Source organism: Vicia villosa, linkage group LG1 (assembly GCF_029867415.1).
Source record: "Vicia villosa cultivar HV-30 ecotype Madison, WI linkage group LG1, Vvil1.0, whole genome shotgun sequence".
NCBI lineage: Eukaryota > Viridiplantae > Streptophyta > Magnoliopsida > Fabales > Fabaceae > Vicia > Vicia villosa.
The window spans coordinates 224782016-224802046 of record NC_081180.1 but is presented as its reverse complement, the minus strand read 5'-3'; the positions used below and the strand labels follow the sequence as shown (position 1 = coordinate 224802046).

The 20031-nt window shown below is 34.9% G+C and overlaps 1 protein-coding gene across 1 annotated transcript; it reads right to left on the bottom strand.

Moving 5' to 3' along the window:
* Positions 1 to 9722: 9722 nt before the first annotated feature.
* LOC131623125 (phospholipase A1-II 1-like) lies at positions 9723 to 11712 on the bottom strand. Its single transcript, XM_058894139.1, has 2 exons — positions 10911 to 11712; positions 9723 to 10592 (listed from the first exon to the last, which is right to left on the bottom strand). Exons 1-2 carry the CDS (start codon positions 11568 to 11570, stop codon positions 9984 to 9986), a joined length of 1269 nt encoding a protein of 422 aa, XP_058750122.1. The 5' UTR covers positions 11571 to 11712; the 3' UTR covers positions 9723 to 9983.
* Between the last annotated feature and the right edge of the window lie 8319 nt (positions 11713 to 20031).

Below are 20031 nucleotides of genomic sequence, written 5' to 3'. Positions count from 1 at the left end.
TCCATAGCAAAGGATAGTAACCGTAGTTCAATTAAGAAGTGTTTTAGGGTTTATGCCTTTACTAATGTTTTGATGAAAAGAAAAAAAAGGACCCAACGGGAAAAAGGAAAAAGACAATAAAAGAAATTGCAAAAAGGTAAATGATATAAAAATAAAATAACATGAATGATAAAATGCTAAAAGTAAATAGCATAAAAGTAAATCGCAAGAATCTAAATTGAAAGAAATTTAATGGCATTAAAGTAAATAAGTACAATATTAATGTTAGTATTAGTATTAATAATCCAATTCGGGACAAATTTAGTGCTATGTTAAGCAATTGTAGATGTACTTATATAGAAGTAACATCTATGAGGCCGATCAATAACAATTTATGTACCATACTTGTTAGAGAATTGACAAAGATCATTCTTTTAAAACAAGTAGCACAAGTAAAAACCAAAGAGGGATCAAGCACAAAGACAAGGAGGTAGGTCCATTACTTCAATCATTCTTCATGATAACTTAGGATAAACTTATCATCAATCTAAAGTACCTCAAATGATCCATTGATCAATTGAAAGGTAAATTTGAAATGATGAACTGTCATCAATCATCCGTCCAAACTTCATGAACAAGATGGACTTCTAATCATCCAATTGATCAAAAAGAAAAAAGAAAAAAAAAGAAAGAGACAAAGATATATATATATATATATATATATATATATATATATATATATATATATAGAGAGAGAGAGAGAGAGAGAGAACAAAATTAGATCACGACATTGATCAAATCATCATTAATATCAATCACCTTTCTTGGTGGATTAAGGTCATAAATTAAATCAACAACCAAAGACCTATGATCAAAGAGGTCATCCAAGGCAAACAACAAATAACAACATAAAATGCATTAATACTAAATTAACATGCATAAAAAAATATTTTTAAAAAGATTTTTAAATGAAAATAAAAGGGAAAATAGAAAAATAATATCAAACAATCAAATAAAGGCCAAATAAAATCATAGGAAAATCATAAATGACTTAATATTTTTTTAGGAATTTTATGGATATTTTTAAGATCAGAAAACTATTTTAAAACTAATTAAAATAAAATAGAAAAAATAAAAATAAAAATATAAAAAAATTAGACAAGGTGTAAAATGAGATAAAATATTTTTAGAAATATTTTCATAATTTTTGGAGTTAAAAATGGATTTAAAATCAATTTTATAAAAGAAAATCAAATAAAAAGAAATTAAAACAAAAAAAGAAAATCAAAGAAAAGGAAATTAAAACAAATAAATGAAAATAAAAAAATGCGTGGACCATCAGATCTAGCTTCATTAATAGACGCTGACACATCTAAGGGCTCAGAAGCAAGGAGCGCAATAGAAATTACTTCAATAAAAGCACCAAATCCATTTTAAATCAGCTAACCAAATTAAAACAAATGGAAGCACGCCACTGGTTCGATCATTTAAAAACAAACTCAGGCAACCTCTAGCACCTCCGATCATCTTCTTGGGTGAGTTTGTCACCGGAGTTTGGCATTTGGTATTTTCAAATCACAAAACCTATGCCATTAGACTCGTTTCATCAGTGCGAATCCAAACCAATACCTCCATATAAATTTATTCAAATAGAGTTGAGAGAATTTTGGAAAACACAAAGGAATTTCCGGAAACAAAATTTAAAATTAAATGATGAAATCAACTGATAAATGAAAGGTAAGTTAGGGAAAAGGATCAGGGAACTAAGAGCTACACAATGGTATCGAGTTTAAGTCAAAATGAATCCTCTAACTAGCTTGTCCAAGTAGTGGTCGAAGATGGTGATCTGAGCACTTGGTTGGAGAGTTGCAGAAGGTCTTAGAACTTGAGAATTGTTGCAGAAGCTTCAGAGAGTGACGATGAAGCTATTAGAATCAAGAAACTAGGCTTAAGTTGAATGAAAAGTGGAATACGATTTCATAAATTTTGGAGAGAAAATTTGAAGTTGGAGCAGGGTTTCCAGGGGCTTTTAAAGCTTGAGAATGAAGGGAGCAGTGTCCTTTATATATAGCTGAAGTGAGGGAATGAAATACATGTGAAATTGATTGCCAAGCATGTGAAATGGGGTGGCACGAATTGTGTGATTATTCTTGTTCATGAGGTCACCAAAATGTAGTTATTTCAGGTCTTTTTTAATGCTATGAGTTACGTTTTATCATTTGGAGTGATTTTTCACAAGTTTTGTGGGGTCTCATTTGAGTTTTAGTGCATTTCCAATTTTAACTTTTGGCTAAAAATTCAATCCATGGAGCCATATTCAACCCTTCATGAAATCTTGTATATTAAACCTTTAATGCACATTCTTTTTGCTAGATGTTCATATCATCATAAGGAACACAATGTGAAAACAAATTATTGATTTGTATGTGTTTACCAGTGATTTCTGACAAACAACCACTAGTCCTCCAAAGTGTTTAAACAATCTGGTTACTCGCAGGATCGACTAGATTGATCCTAGGACATTGTCGAATAGTGTTTTAGTGATTTGATTCATATTCAGTAATCTTTCTAGTTTGTAAAAATATACAAATTTCTAATGTAAATTGAAATAAGTAAATGACTTTAAAACGAAACAAAGCAAAGGTATAAACAAAAGAACTTTTAAATATAACTTTGCATTGAACAAATAACATGAAATGTAAATATGATGTTCTCCACACATACATTGTTTCAGCAAAGACTCTTTTCTCTCGCGCTGGTACTTCGAGTATTTTTGTGAATTTTTTGTATATTGATTCAAGCATATTTGGCTTTTGATCCTTGAAGTAAACTTGTAGAGGACATCAAGAATGACATTATGCAAAAAGAAGAACTCATAAAGGTTGAGAAATGAATAAGTTATGATCTTTGAAAGTTAGGAAAAATTCAATAGAATTATAGGTCAAATTTCACTAAGTCCACAAATGACCTCTAATGTCTTCAAACTTTTGATGATCTTCCAAACACAATTGGCTATTGACTTGTAAAGAGAAGTTATAAAGGATAACAAGAAGATTCAGTTTCCTAAAGAAGCATTCAAAAATGTCGAAAAACGAGTGAGTTGTGACTGAAGGTGTGAAAAATAATAGAAAAGTGGTGTTTGAATAGGGTTTTTAACAAATAAAACTTTGATAAAAAACAACTCTCCTCTTTAAACAACAAACTCTTTAATCTTGATAATAACTATAAAGTGCAAGGAAAGAACAATGTATGTTTATACTAGTTCACTTGAGAAACCCTCAAGCTAGTCTAGTACACCCGCAAAGGTGATTTCCCCTCTCTCAAACGAGGTCTTAATCCACTATAATCAAACTGATTACAATTGCATAGGCTAACTATCGATGACTCACACTGCACAAGTTACCCGCAAGGGACTAACAATACAATGCACAAGCTACTCACAAGTGACTAACGATACAATGCACAAGCTACCCGCAACTGACTAACAACCTTTAAGACCCACTAGTCCTAAAATTTCCCAAGAATACTAACCAACAGGTCTCTTGAGGAATAGTCAAACACCAGTTTGAATAGAGTTTGTTTACAGATAAATGCTTCTACACAAGCTGATTGTAAACGATATTTCAAATTCTAGAATTAAGAGAATGAAGCTATGAACAGTCTTTCAAGAATGGATATGATAATGAATTAGCAGCTTCCTCTTTGAGTCTTTAAGCCTTTATTTACCCAATATAATAATATATCATTGGAGGGCAATTCTGGAATTTCCAGAAGTTTGGTGGCTTGAACGTAGTGGGAGACAAGATAGTATGCAATGTCCGTCCTTTCACAGTAGTGGAACGAAACATTCGTCTGTACCTTGTACCTCGTACTACATAACATTATCTTCTATTCTTCTTGAGCTTCAGAGGCTGACAACATGAGTTGGAAGAAAGAAAATAAGCTTTTGGGTCTTCAGAACTTCAAGTCTTCAGAACCACGTCTTCAGCACTTGGTCTTCAGTACCATTTGTCTTCAGAAACATGAATCTTCAGAGCTTCAAATCTTCAGAGTCTTCATGATTGTGTCTTCAGATTCTTTCAGCACTTGGTCTTTAGATTGGTTTCTTCAGACTTCGTATCAGAGTGACAACTTCAGAGGCTTCTAAAGCATTTTTCTAATGTTCATCCGAACTTGTGTAGCGGAGATACGGAACTTGGTATCTTCTGATGTATTGTCCACACCTTTCATCAGATTCAGAACCTGTTTGTTAAAAGGTCAAAGCAACAAACATTAGAGTACCAAATTTTTTCATACAAACATACTCATTGTTATCATCAAAACTCAGAGATATATTGCAGAACCAAATCTTGTTCTAACAGTGGCATTTTGAACTTGTACTTTAAATGTTGAATTTTTAGTCAAACCTCCTTGATCAAACTTGAATCCTTTGAGATTTTCTTTAAATTCAAAGTACACTTATGCATTTATGAACTTCCCACGATGGATTATTGATTTAACTTTGATTAGATGATGGAAAATCTTAAGTTTACTTGATGAAGAAGCCATGGAAATAAACCCATGAACCTTGAACTTTTCTTGAGAAGTAAGCAACCAATCTTTGGACAACTCTTGATCAATTGATGTTGAATGATGTTTGAGGATCATATAACCTAAGATTATAGGTGAATCTTTGATGGACAAGCCTTTGAGAATGAATATTGACCATGTTTTGAATTTGAACAACCAAACCCGAGTTGATGAGACTGATCGGAAAATAGCAAGTGTACTAATTTTTACCGATGTAGTTATTAAAGTGGAGATTATCCAAGTATCGATCTCGAGGACTGCTGTGGTAATATAAGTGAGAATTAGAATTCAATTGAACAAAAGGTCATCAGGTATGGTTTTTGTTGGTTTGATTAACTTAAAATGACAATATTTAAAATAAGCAATTAGTAATAATTGACTTGGTACAAGTATGAGAAAATATGCTAAGGTAGATGTATAAATCGCCTTGTAATTCATGTAACCGTTGTCTTACGAAAGATTCGTTGATATGATTTAGTATCAATTCTCAATATAATTTTCCCTAATTCCTTAGCGGAAAATCTATTTGGCACCAAGGTTCATATTTAATTCCTTAACAACTAAATTTTGCACCAAGAACCTTGTGAGCTCAACCTAGAATGGATGATCAATACCGTCAAATCCTTATTCCTAAGCGGTTTACCGGTAGTGTTATTATTCAAAAAGCGTTAAGGTGGTTTTTCCGACCTAACCTTAACCGTAAGTCAACATAATATTTTCCAATAGAATGAAGCATGAGATACTTTGAAAATAAACTAAATTCATAGAAACCTCAAATTCATAAAACAACGATACTTAATTCATTACATAAAAGCGATTCAGGGACATCCCCTTAACATAGATATGTTTAGGTACTCATAGTAATTAAGAAAACAACAAAGGTAATTGTAAACATTACAAGAGATGAGGATTGCTTCAATCTTCAATTGCTTCCGCTCTTGAAGATCTCCCTTTTCCAAACCCTTGGTTGCTCTTCTCTCCTTCGTAGAAATCTCCAATATGATCCAAGATGCCTCAATCCTTATCAGAATTAGGTTTTAGTAGTATCAGCTCATCATCCAAACATGCGAAAGGTCCAAAATATCCTTAAAGAGCTCAAGCCTTTTAAAATGTGAAAATTAGAATTTCGCCTCGCGCCTGCCAACACGGGCCGTGTCCCGTGACACTGGCACCCGTGTTGGCCTTCTGCCAACATCATGGATTACTTTTTCTCCCAGGCTTGCTGACCCGGGTAGTGTCCTGTGACACGGGCACCCGTGTCAGCCCACTGATATGCTCCCTTGGCTTCTTTTCATCATTTTCTCCTGACACGGGCAGTGTTCTGTGACACGGGCACCCGTGTCAGGCCACTGCTTGCCCCATTCTCTTTTGTTTCCTCCTGCTTCCTGACACGGGTCGTGTCCTGTGACACTGGTACCCGTGTCAGGCCACTGTATGCGCTATATCTTCATTTTTACTTCGAATCGCATTTGTTTGGCTCTGCATTCTTCTTATGGACTTTACCGCATAAACCTAAAACATAATTACTACCAAAACAAGCATCAAAAGCAACTATTCTACTAGAAATTACAAATAACATATAATTGAAAAATATGAAAGAACCAAATTAAAACAAAGAACAAACAAATAACCATGTTACCGGAATGACCGATTTTTATCAGATAATTGACGGAGTATAAGTAAAATTGGTGACCGATCAAAGACCATGTTTGATGTCCATGTTCCAATCCTTTACCTGGCAAAACAAATGAAATAAACAGGGCATATTTTTGTATTTTGGTTAAGGTTAGTGAAACAAAAATACATATAAACATAAATCAAAAGACACACAAGAGGGTTCTTGGTGATCTCTACATGGCAATAGAGAGGGAGAGGGAGAGAGAGAGGACCAAAATTGTGATCTTGATGTGATGCATGATGCAAAATGATATGGGATCTTAGGGGTAAAATTTAGAGTATGACACCTAGACTCTAAAATATCTCAAACACCCCAAAGATCATGTGCGGCAGAGGCCCATTCCAGTCCATCCACCTGAAAACTCTAGATGGTTGAAACGATGTCATACAAGACAAAAAGATGATCAACTGACTCCACCTGCACAACACAAAGAAGAAGAAGAACGATAAGTGTAACACCCTAGTTTTTATTATAATATTTTTATAAATTATTATAATAATTTTTATTTAATTTTAGAGCATCTATGAGTGATTAATTAATATTGTATTAGTTAATGAGTTGTTGGGTATAATTTATTTATATTTTAATAATTACATTATATAGAAGTGAAGAATATTGATTTTAGTGGTAAATTAGAATTTCAATAAAATTAAGGAAAATTGGTAGAATTTATTTAATTAATTTAATAAATTAATTGGTAGAAATTGAGAGAAATTGTGAGTGGGTAGTGAAATAGAATTTTAAATCTAAATAAGGAAATGGGTAGAATTATGGGGAAATAAAGGAATTATTGTGATTAATAAAATAAAATAAATAGAATTTTCTATTATTTAAGTAGAAAGGAGAACAAAAAAAGGTAGTACGTAGAAGAATTGGGAAATAAGGAGTAAGAAGAGAGTAAAGACAACCCTAAGAGAACAAGTGAAGAAGAGAACCTCTATAGCCAAAATTCGAAGCTTTTGCGAATTCGAGGTAAGATGGGAGTTTTATTCAATATATGGGTGTTTAAGTATGAGGGGTAGTGGGGAGTCCTTATCCTCTTTTCTTTTTCTCTTTTATTTTCCTCCATTGATGAATGAATTGAACCTTGAAGGGGTTTGTGCAAAACCTCTTTAGGTTATTGTTGTTAATCCTAATTTCCGTACTCTATTAAATGGATGTTGTTAATAAATATTGTATGTATTGAAATTTTATGGTTGATTAGTTATGACTTATTGATGAGCAAATGTTGATTTCTGAGTTTGAACTGCCATGAGATTGAAAATGTGGCCTATTGCAGAGAGAAAAATCGCAAAATGGAAAAAACTAGAGAAGTTGCAGAAAGTTGGGAAACGTAAAAAAATAGATAAATTTTGAAAATTCTAATAGGAACTGCGCGGCGGCCGCGGATAGTCGCCAAAAAATTAATGAGGGGAAGTCGCTCGCGTGTATGGACCCAAAAGGCTTTGAATGTGTTGAATTTGTGAAATTAGTAAATGATCCTCCCAACCTAAGGGTTGAGATATTTAAAGACCTGGGTTATGGGTCAAATTTTTTGGAGAGAAACTAGTTCTATTTCATCTGCTTGAATAGAGCTTAGGAATATGAGGTATTGTTTTCCTCACTAGTAAGAATAGGAAGAACAACTTTCCACGTTAATAGGGTGAACCCGTTTTTTCCTTGGGAGAGTGGTAAACACCAAACCTTTCAAGGACACGTGGTCTGACCCATAATTATTCAATTATCTCTTAATAGATACGAAAGTGGGTCGGGATGCCCGCCTCATGGGAGCGATGGGTCGGATTGGACGGCCCATGACTATGCCAACTCATGCTCGCCCGATTGTCTTGTATCCCTTTATAGTGCTTCTTTTTAGAGAAATTTCCAAAATATTTAATTGATAAACAATAATGATTAAATTGATTTTATGAACCTTTTCAATTAGAAATTGCTATATGTTGTAGTGGTTGAGACTTTTGATATAAACTCAAAATTCACGGGTTCAAATCTTGGTTTGATTTTTTTGGATTCATTTGTTAAATTAACAAAATAAAAGGCCAAAAATTGCGTCTAGCCAAAATCAAACAGAGACCATTTGGTCTTAGGATGCGCAAATAGATACAATATATTATGACAACATTGAACGTTAAAAATATATAACTGCTCATGAGTGGTTATCTTACAAACCATTTGAAACATTGTTTCTCCTCATCAATTAGTACAATTTTTTCTATAAATAGAGACACTTGTTAGATATATTATATACACCAAAATAATCTATTTCAAGGGTAAAAAATCATATGTAAGTCATTCCTTTATTTTCTAGTGCATGAGAATAAGTAAAGGAACTTTACTCTGTAAAATATCATTGACCGATATGTTTAATGTGAATGCGTGATTCATGTTATGATTTTCAAAGTATCATTAAGGGGATTTGTCGAATTACCCATTTACATCCAATTTTCTTAAATTAGTGGGGGCGAATCGAACCTAAAGCTCAGTGTAAACATACACTTTGAAATTTATTTTTGTGCAAGTTTCATCATACCATTTATCTTTTCTTGTTCATATTTTGTAGCATACCCCTAACACAAGATCCAATTCTTCTTGGGCCAACTAAGTTATGTGGTGTCCCTTTCTAGGGCCTAATAAACATTATCCTCATCCATAATTCAAGTCTTCTACAATAAAAAGTTAGTGCTTTATAAGTTATTGACTGATTGGAGCAATAACATGCATATTATTCGTTCATTTAGATTAAAAGTCTCTCATATATTTCGTGTAGGACTGACAATCAACCGAACCAGTTCGAACATAGTTCAAAACTCGATTTGACAACTAAATTGTTGAATTTGGCTAATGAACCAAATGAGTTGAATATGAAAAAAAAACTAAATTCGTTAACTAAATGAGCTGAACTTGAACTATGTATAGTTCGACTCGTTAGGTTCATTAGTTAACTCGATTATATATTATGAGAATGTATCAACTTCTAATAGTTTTTGTTGTTGTACTATTTCATTAAATTTGCAAGGTTCCTAAAGATTTAGACGAAGATGTGGATTTTTGAGAAAAACGTATACTTTAATAAAGTGGTTTTTGAATTAGAATTTCAAATGCATCTCTCTTGAACGTTGTGTAGTTTTTGAAATTATAGATTTTGAAGCTAAGTTAAATTTTATTTTAGTTTAATATTTTTCTTTTAAAAAAAATATTAATTTATATTATCAAATATATATAACATGATAAATTTTAGAAAAATATTTGTTAAATCCGTTAAACAAATAAGTTGAAATTAATAAACTGAATCTAACAAGTTGAATCGAGTTGTTTGTAAACTTAAAATGAATCGAATTTGAGCTTAAAAAAATTTAATTTAAAATCTAATTAATTTTTGAGCTGAATCAATTCTTATCGAATTGATCCTAGTTCGACTCATTTTCGGTAATATGTATATGTATAGATTGACCCAGACCAATCAGGAGATCATGACACATCGTGTAGTATTTTACCACAATGTGCTAGAAATAACCATTTCTCAATAAAAGTTTATTTAATATATGGAATGTCCATAATGGAAATCAATCTAGGGATACAAGACTGACTCAATAAAAAGTAAAAACAAGGGAAATCAATCTAGGGAATCAAGAGATACCCAACAAGCTAAAAAAAAAATCAACATAAACACAAACAAGTAAAACAGAAGCATAAACAATTGGACTCTCAAAGTCAACGATGCAACCAAAACGAAAACAACTCGAATTATATAAAAAATTGATTAAAAATAAGCATTATCCTCATGATCCACAAGCTTCCAAGAACCATCCAATTGTTGAACCATACCCTTATTCTCCACAACCTTCCATGACACAGGTACATGATACTCATCTTTTAAACCATCCCTAGATTTATTAACAAGTGCAATATCACGATTAACCTCAAGTTTGAACCCTCCTTTACTCCCTTGTGTCCCCGCCACTCCATGCAAATAAATCTCCAAACTATGCTTACTGAACGGATTCACAGAACTCTTCAAATACATAGATTCTGTTGTGTCAATTTTCAACTCTTCCCCAACATCTGAATACCCAATCAAAGGATAGTTTGGTACAATATCTAACTCATTTCCGACGCGTAATATCGAAAGATCTTTGCAACTAGAAAATGCCTTTAGAAAGTTTTTGTCACCAACTCTTGGACTTGCTAATATTATGGCTGCAACTGGTGATGCCTTGAGAGATGGGTCACTTGGTTTGTTGTAACCATTTGTAACAATGTCCACCGCGTTTAGAGTTGCAAGTGCAGCACCTAAACTATGGCCGGTTATAGTTATGCTTGTTTCTTCATTCTTGTATATTTCCACCAACCTTTTCACCTCAGTTAAAACCTGCATAAATCAATAATCATCAAAATATAATACAACAAAGTTATTGGTATTATAATAACTCAAGAGTTTGTAAAAAAACAGTAAAAGTATGCTCTGTCAACGTCTCAGGCTCTAATTCCCTAGATGCTAATAATCTTTGTACTGGGTCAGTTCATACAGAGTTTTCAAAAAATTTAAGGACTAAAACAAAAAAAATTTAACATTCAGAGACTATTTTCGAAAAAAGTCCAGATTACAGACTAAAAACAAAAACATGTTAAGTTACATGGATCAACATACTATTTAAGCCAATAAAATAATAACATGAGTAGGTTTTACCTGTTCTTGGGCACTGGTCTTATTGAATGGAGACTGTTGATTTTCAGAAGTATAAATGGAGTACCAACCTTGATGCACTTTAGGATCAACAACATTGTTATGACCAAACACTTTAGGAGCAGGAACCAAAAGAAACTCAAGATCATCAATCCATTCCAATGTCTGAACCGTTCCTCTCCAAGCGACGACGATATCCCTTCTCCCCAAGGCCTTTTTCCCTTCATCAGTAGCCACAGCGACGTACCCGATCCAATTTGATTCCTTACACCAAACATCATCACAAGAAGACTTCACAATGAAAGCTTCAGGAACAGCTATTTGGGAAGTTGCATAGATATACTTTGTCACAGTGTATTTAAATGGATTTCCGTTTTCGAGATAGACTTTTGGGAAGAAATCTTTTTTTGCGTACCTACAAGTACCAGCATACTTTGATGTTTTTTCTGAGTTGAAAGCATCGTAGGTTGCTTGTGCCATTTCGCCGTAGTGGATTATGTAACGTCGTAGGTCGATGTCGAGAGGGTCTAATAGTCCTTTCCAATGGTCTTCGCCGCTGAGTTGTTTCCATTTATTTGCTATGCTGCTGGTGTTGCTGCTGATGTTATCTATGCTGCTGTTGCTGCTGTTTGCTATGTTCTTGTTGCTGCTGTTGTTGCCCATTTTCTTCTCTAAATTGTTTCTTCACTTTTGATCATGGTTCATGACTGCTACTACTATGCTTTTTATAAGGTACCGTAGAGAGCTTCACCAGAAACTTCATAAGTATTTATGTTATTAAAGAAATGATTTGCATTAGACTTTGTTAAGATATGACAACTGTGGTCTCAATTAATATAATTTGAGGTTGTTCCATGTTCTAATCATAGTATATTGTAGAATACTCCCTTTAGTCTTTGGTCTTTGATATGACAAAAAAATGTTTACCTCTTAGATGTGAAATGTTATTTTTATTAAAATGTGTTACATAGTGTGTATATGCTATATATACACAAAATGAAGGAGACATACTAACTTTTATATATACAAAAAGAAATATTATGAATGTTGTAGTAAATAAATGGGATATTGAGTCTTTGAGTTAGTGTTCTATAATCAGGGTCCATCCTTTGAATTTAAGTGTCTTGGACGAATCAAAAGAGTGGCGCCCCTATAATTTTTTAACAATAAATACATAGGGATAAAAGAAATAATTGGATAAAAAAAACATTTTCATTTGATATTATGCAAAAAGAATAGAAATATAGATCTTTGAATCAATGTTTATACTACATCAAAACATAAACCACTATAAAAAGACTTATTATTCTTCTCCTTCTTGATCCCGTCTTTTTCCCTATAAAGAAATTGACCAAACCTTTAAAATTATTTAAATATCATCCTCTAAGCATTTTTTATTGCAAAATCGACTATAGTTATATAATTATTTGGCAGCAGATTGTCATGATATGTTATAATGGGTGCAGATCACTAAATAATTTGAAATTACTTTCATATCCATATTCAACACTCCCTCTTAAACTGGGCATAGACGTCAATCATGCCTAGTTTGGATCTCAAATTCTCAGAATTTACTCTAGGTAGTGTCTAGGTCAAATATCCGCAGTTTGATAACTTGAAGATGTGTGCACAAGTTTGATTGTTCTGTCATTAGTTTTCTCCTTTATGAATCGTCGATCAATTTCCACATGTTTGGTTCTGTCATGGTGCACATGATTTTTTGCAATACTAATAGCAGCATTATCATTGCATAGTAAAATCATGGTGTGATCATTCTGGGCTCTAAGTTCTTCGAGCATCCTTTATATATTCCTTCATGAATTCCATGGGCCATGGATTTGAACTAAACTTTAACACTACTCAAAACTCAAGTAAGGCTACGAGAAGCTCTGTATCTGGTTTCTTCGTGAGAGATTGGAAATCCTCTCTCCATTCTAAGGATGTGGTACATATAGAAAACTTCCTTGGACCTGGATAAGAGACCAACTGGAGCGGTTTCCACTTATTTCGTGTGATCGTACAAAAGTGGGACAAAACTGGACTTTCTTGCAATATTTGGAAAGATGGTGTCCCCTTGACATATTCTATACGCCACATAGCTCGTTAGTGGAAATGGAAGAAAACGTTGTTTAGTAGAGGCGGTTAGGGCCAGGCCCAGCACGACGAACGGTTTAGGCATCTTTGGTGCCCATTTTGTTCATGAGACTTACGGAACGGTGTCGGGAACTTGCACTTTCTTGTTAAAATCACCTTGCTTTTATCCTTTGAATTATTCCTTCTATGGATCAATAAGATTATCTCAGTCTGTAGTCCTCAAGTACGTGGTTTGGGAGAGGGTCAAATGATTAATAAGTAGGGTTCCTACCTCTATTAGAACGTGCCCTATATGGTTCACTCGAATGGTATGGGGACACATCTCGTAAGCAAGCTTAGGGCGTGTACCTTAAAAAGGGTCTTGGGACTAGTCCCTCAAGTAGGGCTTGGGACGGGTCTCTAAAACATCGTTATTTATTAGTAGCACATGCAACATTAAGTATCTCCAATGATGTGATTACCTTGGGAAAATAAATGGATGAGGACCCTAAACTCATCAAGGATCTGGAGAGAAGTTGTAAGCCTGATCAGAAAGGTTATCATTGCCTATTCTTTATAGCCCACGCTTATATAACAAGGTTAGTTTTGTCCCAATTTCAAGCATGCCTTCAAATTCTCATTTATCGGAGTAAGCTGTTCATATTCTCTAAATCTAGAGTTCTTCTATCTACACTCCCACAAGTATACACCATTTTCCTTCTCTTCACACTTTTCCTTTTCAATCATGGTGATTTTTAAAGAATTAGACAAGAGCTGCAAGGTGATAGAACCATTAAATGGTAGAGATTAGGCAGAAATGTATGTGTTGCATGAAGAATGTTGAGTAAGTAGATGGATAAATCAACTATAAGGTTTTAAAAATAAGTTTGTTTAGGAGTTATGAGAGAACCAGTAGTTCTGATAGCCATAATGTGAGAGATAGTGATTCCCCACTCTAATTTCTCAAGCACCATGAATCAACTGATGACGTCTAGCTCTTTTAAGAAATCAGGCTTCAGAGATTATGTTTCGACGTACACCAAGCAAGGTAAGATGCTATCCTTCTACAAAGGCCTGTATTTTTCCATAATGAGGGATGACGAAGACTTTATCTTAAAGCCTTGCTCCAAGGGCAAGATAATGTGCACGACATCCCTTGGGAATCAGAGGGAAATTTATTCTACATGAACATTGTTGTGATTCAGGACTTAGGGGTGCTAAACCCCTTCACTGCATTTGAGTCTATGATCCTCACCAAGATCAATGTCTCCCATGCATAGATATCTCCCAATGGACGGACTTTCATCAAGGTGTTCAAAGTCGTGTGTAGGAACTTATTGGTCTCCCTAACTATAGGTATGTTTTTCTCTTTCCACTGTACAATAACTACCAACAAAGGAAGATGACTCACCATATAAGCCCTACCCTGCAAGGTTCTTGTCACCCCTCACTTAAACCACTATAAGAGCTAGAAATACATGGTCGTGAGAGTGAGGGGGAAAGGTGGTCGTTCGATGGTCATGTATGATGAGGTGGGTGATGATCGCTTCCCTTTATATTGGAAGAAGGATCCATCTGCAATAAATGGGTATAATTATGATTTCCTTAGTGCTATAGAGAAGGAAGTCATGGATATCCTAGACGAGTCATGGATAATGAGTTCCAGTGAGGTGGTAGAATTTGATTAGAGGGAGAATGGTTACAAAAAGATTGGCGACTACTTACGTAAGTCTACAAGACTTAACTCTCTTGCTTAAAAGCTTCAAGAGTGAGAACACGCGTCCATCTCAATGTATCAAAAGATACATGAGTGACACTGAAGAGCATAAAACACGAAGAGCTTAAAGAACTCCCAAAAGAGCAACCCTTATTTCTCCCACGGATTTCCTTACAAGAAAGCTTGGCAAACTAGGTTTCCCAAGTTCCTTTTTATAGATACTTGCAGAATGGGCTTGGACTTTAATCTGAATCCAATCTTCTCTTTTCTGAAATAGCTTGAAGATCTTTTTATAAATTAGGAACAAATAAAATAAAATAAAATCTTAGTTTTCCAAAAGAAATCTCAAAGATTCTTCAGCCTCAGAAAATAGAGGAAAGATGCAATAACAGTTGCATTACTCCATGTCTGCAATTGCTATAACTCTTCAATAGTGCAAGTTCCAACTCCACTGCTTATGTTATGATTTGTTTTAAACACTACAATAAGATGTTCCTTGTTGTCAATATGTTCCAGAGTAATAACCTTTTCTTCCACAAAATTCTTGATTGATTGAATATCAAGATTCTTGTTCCAACCATGTCGAATTAAATATCTGATAATATTCAGAGTAGCATAGTGTAATGTCAAGATATTATGGTTGACATTATTCAATGTTTGTTGTATCAGTTCAGAGAAATATCCTCTTGATTCGCTAAGTTCAGCTGTAATATTTAATCGAGAAGTACATGCTTGCTTCTTCTTCATCTAGAAAAATAAACTATTTCTTAAGGAAACACATCCACTAGTATTAGATACTTGCTCATTAAATTCATTGATGTCCCCTTTATTATGATGTATTAAAGTCACATTTTTGAATTGTTTAAGTTGTTCTTCAGTAAAGATTCAGTTGTTGAGCTGAGAATCTACTGATTAAGTGGTTGTGAGATCACATATTTCCTCTCTCACTTCTTTATTAGTCTGCACTAAGTCATCAAGTTCTACACTTAGAAACTCTCCTATAAATTTATGTTTGGAGTAGAAGACTCTAAAAGCTCTGTTTTGTGTAACATAACCAAGAAATATTCCTTCATCTCTCACTGACTCTTTGGCAGTCAGAATATAGCATTTTTTCCAAAGACATGAAGATGTCTGATTGTAGGCTACTTCCCTTTCCATAACTCATAAGGAGTAATTGAAGTTCCTCCTCTCAAGGTTACCCTGTTATGGATGTAGCATGCAGTATTCATTACAACAACCTAAAATTCTTGAGGCAATTGCTTAGAATGAAGCATGATTTTAGGTGATTCTTATAATGACCTAGTCTTTTGCTTAATTATTCCATTTCGTTGTGAAGAGAACTCAAGACGAAATCCTTCGGAAGTACACAACTCATAGAACTTTGTATTTTTAAACTCTTTGTAATTATAACTTCTAACTGTAGTAACCTTACCATTTCCATCGTCTTGAATTTCTTCACATAAGAATTCAAATACATCAAGAATGTCTGATTTTTCTTTGAGAAGTTTTATCCATGTAAACCCAGAAAAATCATCTATGACCAGAAATGCATACCTTATTTTTCCAGTTCTTCTATTGGCATTGGTCCTATCAGGTCCATGTGAAGAAGTTCCAACACTTTGGAGGTAGTATGATGTTGTAACATTAGGTGTGACATTATAGTTTTCTTCTTTAATTCACATGCATCACAGACTTTCTTTCCTCTGATCTTGAGCCATGGAATTCCTCTAATGACTCCTTTTAGTCAGATGTCCTTCATTTTGTTGAGTTAAATGTGTCCAAGTTTCTGGTGCCATAGCTTTACTTCATCCTCATTGGTTGTTATACACGTGGAAGTTATTTGAGACTGCGACAAGTAGCAATTGTCTTTAGACCTTATACCCTTCATGAGAACAATATCTTTCTCATCTTTGACTAAGAATTCTGATTTGGTGAAATTTACTACCAACCCTTGATCACATAGCTGGTTGATGCTAATAAGATCAGCTGACAGTCCTTTCACGTGAAGATCATCTTCTAACTTTGGAAATCCAGCACACATCAACCTTCTTACTCCTTTAATTTCACCTTTAAACTCATCACCAAATCTAACAGCACCAGAGGGGTGAAAACTGATATCTTCTAATGATTTGCGAATGCTTATCATGTGTCTAGAGCATCCACTGTCAATGTACCAGCTTTATCTCTTTATTTTTCTCAAGGTGGTATGAGCTATTAGGTTGACATCTCCTTTTTTTACACTTCTCTTTTTTGTTAACTTGACCAGCTTTAAGATGAGCTGGAGATTTTTAATCTTGAAGAAATTTGTAGTAAAGTTCAGGAGTTGAAGAGTTGGAGTTTCATTGAGTCTGCAAGATGTTGAAACATGTGGTTTGACATGTTTATCATTCTCTTCTTTTCAGCAGGAAAGGACTTTTCTGCAGACCTTTTCTTTTGAAGAGTATCAGAGTGATATCTGACTTTTGTGACTTCAAATTCTTGTATTATTCTAGTTACATTATTTATCCTTTTGAAGGAGTTTGTCAGGTTGTCAAACTTCGAATTTAAAAGAGTTACCTCATTTAACCACTGCTCATAGTGTAATGCCCCACACTGCTTTCGGGATGATCAAATGACCCCACAAACCAAGACAAGTCTTTTCAGCATGATTTGTCCTTACTCACACGCTTTCGAGGAAACTTCCCAGAAGCTCACCCATTCTTAAATTGCTCCAAGTCAAGCACGCTTAACTGTGGAGTTCTTATGGAACGGGCTACCGAAAAGAAGATGCATCTTGTTGGTATAGGTGTACCTATCAATCCTTATATGCACTCCTTCAACCAAGTAGTCCCATACCTGCACGACCTCAAGTTCCCTCTGATTCCAATGTGGCGACCATCGTTGCCCCTTCGGCCTCATGTGTTACATGCGGTGTAACCACCCCTCGCCTTCTTCGGCCTTGAGTGTTACTTGCTAACCAGGATCTGATACCATTTTTAATGCCCCAGACTGCTTTTGAGATGATCGACTGATCCCACAAACCAACACGAGTCGTTTCAGCATGATTTTTCCTCACTTGCACGCTTTCCGGGAAACTTCCCAAAAGGTCACCCATCTCATAATTGCTCCAAGTCAAGAACGCTCCTCATGATCCCTTTCATTCCAATATGGTGACCACTCATTGCTATATTCGGCCTCGAGTGTTACATGCGGTGCAACCACCCATCACATTCTTCAACCTCGGGTGTTACATGCCCACCAACTTCCGCATGGTTTATCCTCGAACCACATCGTACTGGGAGAGGTCAAGCCTTGATAACATTTGTAACGCTCCAGACTACATTCGGGATGATCGACTGACCCTACAAACCAAAACGAATCTTTTCAGCATGATTTATCCTCACTCACACGTTTTTTGAGAAACTTCCCAGAAGGTCACCCATCCCTAAATTACTCCAAGTCAAGCACGCTTAGCTGTGGAGTTCTTATGGAACAGGCTACCAAAAAGAAGAAGCATCTTCGTTATATATGTAGTATCTATCAATCCTTATATGCACTCCTTCAACCATGCAGTCTCATACCTGCACGACCTAAGGATCCCTCTCATTCCGATGTGGCGACCACCCTTGCCCACTTCGACCTCAGGTGTTATAAGTGGTGAAAAAAATCCACCGCCTTCTTCGTCCTTGGGTGTTACACATAGTATCAAATACCTTTGCTTTAATTAGACTTTTCTTCAGATCTGGTATCATTCTAAGAATCATTGTTGTTGCTGATGTCAAATGAGATGTTCTTGACATTGAGTCTTCCTCTTCTATCCATTCTCTTCATAATTTTATTAAATTACTTCCCAAGTAGCACAACAGTTTTGGACAGTCCTTCCTTAGTATGTAGATCAACTTGACCTATTTCATCTTCAGTGCTAGATACAAAGGTCATGCCTTTGTTCTTCTTCTCATACTTGTCATTAATAGCTAATTCAAAAGTCTTAAGTGAACCAACAAGTTCATCAACACTCATGACGGTGATGTCACGAGCTTCTTCAATAGTTGTCACTTTCATGTCAAATTTTCTAGGTAAAAACCTAAGAATTTTTCTTACAGGTTTTTCTTCTGACAGTTTTTCTCCCAATGCACTGGATCCATTAATTTCAAGAATATTTATATGATATTGCTGGATAGTTTCATCATCACTCATCTTCGGATTTTCAAATTTGGAAGTCAAAAGATGGATCCTAGACAAGCGTTCACCCCCCTTGGTGTTACGTATCAGAGCACAGATGCGACTCATAAAATAAGAAGAGCAACCTCTTCTGAACTTCACAACCTCAGACTACTCTTTATTATCCGCACAATGTCGTATAAAGAATCATTCCAACAGAAGGGTGAGATATCACAACACTATAATAGATTATATAATAAGAAGTATGCAACCGATATCTCGTGTAGGTTATCACAATACACACTCTATATTTCTATACCACCGACAATAATTCAAGTACATAATAGTCACACGAGCATACACAATCCATCATTCATATTGGCATATAAATCATGCCCCAACCATACAACTCAACATCATCCAAATCATTCATCTTCATGTTTTGGCAGTGACCCGACTCGATGCATGTGGTACCAACAGAGCATAAGTTCTCTCAATAATGCCAATTTGGGCAACAAAAGGGCATAAGCCCTCAACAATTCGCCAATTTAGGTCAACAACAGGGCATAAGCCCTCAACAATGTATGCATGCAGCTCTAGCATACGACATCATAATTATGCAACTACAGGGCATAATCCCTCAACATTCTGCCATTCCGGGCCAACAACAGCGACATTATTATGCATTATATTATGCAAATTATCCGATCATCAATCCTGCAATATCATCATTCAATCACTACAAAAATTCGTCGCACTTCGTACGACACTGACACGTGAGGCATAAGTCTTCAATATAAAAATATCATTTTCAAGTATCAAAACTATCATCATATTAAAGAGAATATTTTTAACTTTTCAACAGTCCAAACGACGCGTCAAACAAACACCCGAGTCAAAAGATATATTAATTTTCAAAGTTTAGAAAAATGTCAGCTTCAGTAAGGTAACCTGTTACCTCAAATGATGTAACCGATTACATCACCTTCTCACGCCTCTATTACGCAAAATTTGAACCATGTGATCGGTTACCTCAATGATGTAATCGGTTACATCACTGAAACAGAGCCAAAAATCCTAAATTTTTACGATGTAACCGGTTACCTAAACCATGTAACCGGTTACATCACTGAAAAAGTGCCAAAAACTCTTTTTTTTTCTGCTACGGGGTTGTTCCCTCAAAACCCCAAAATA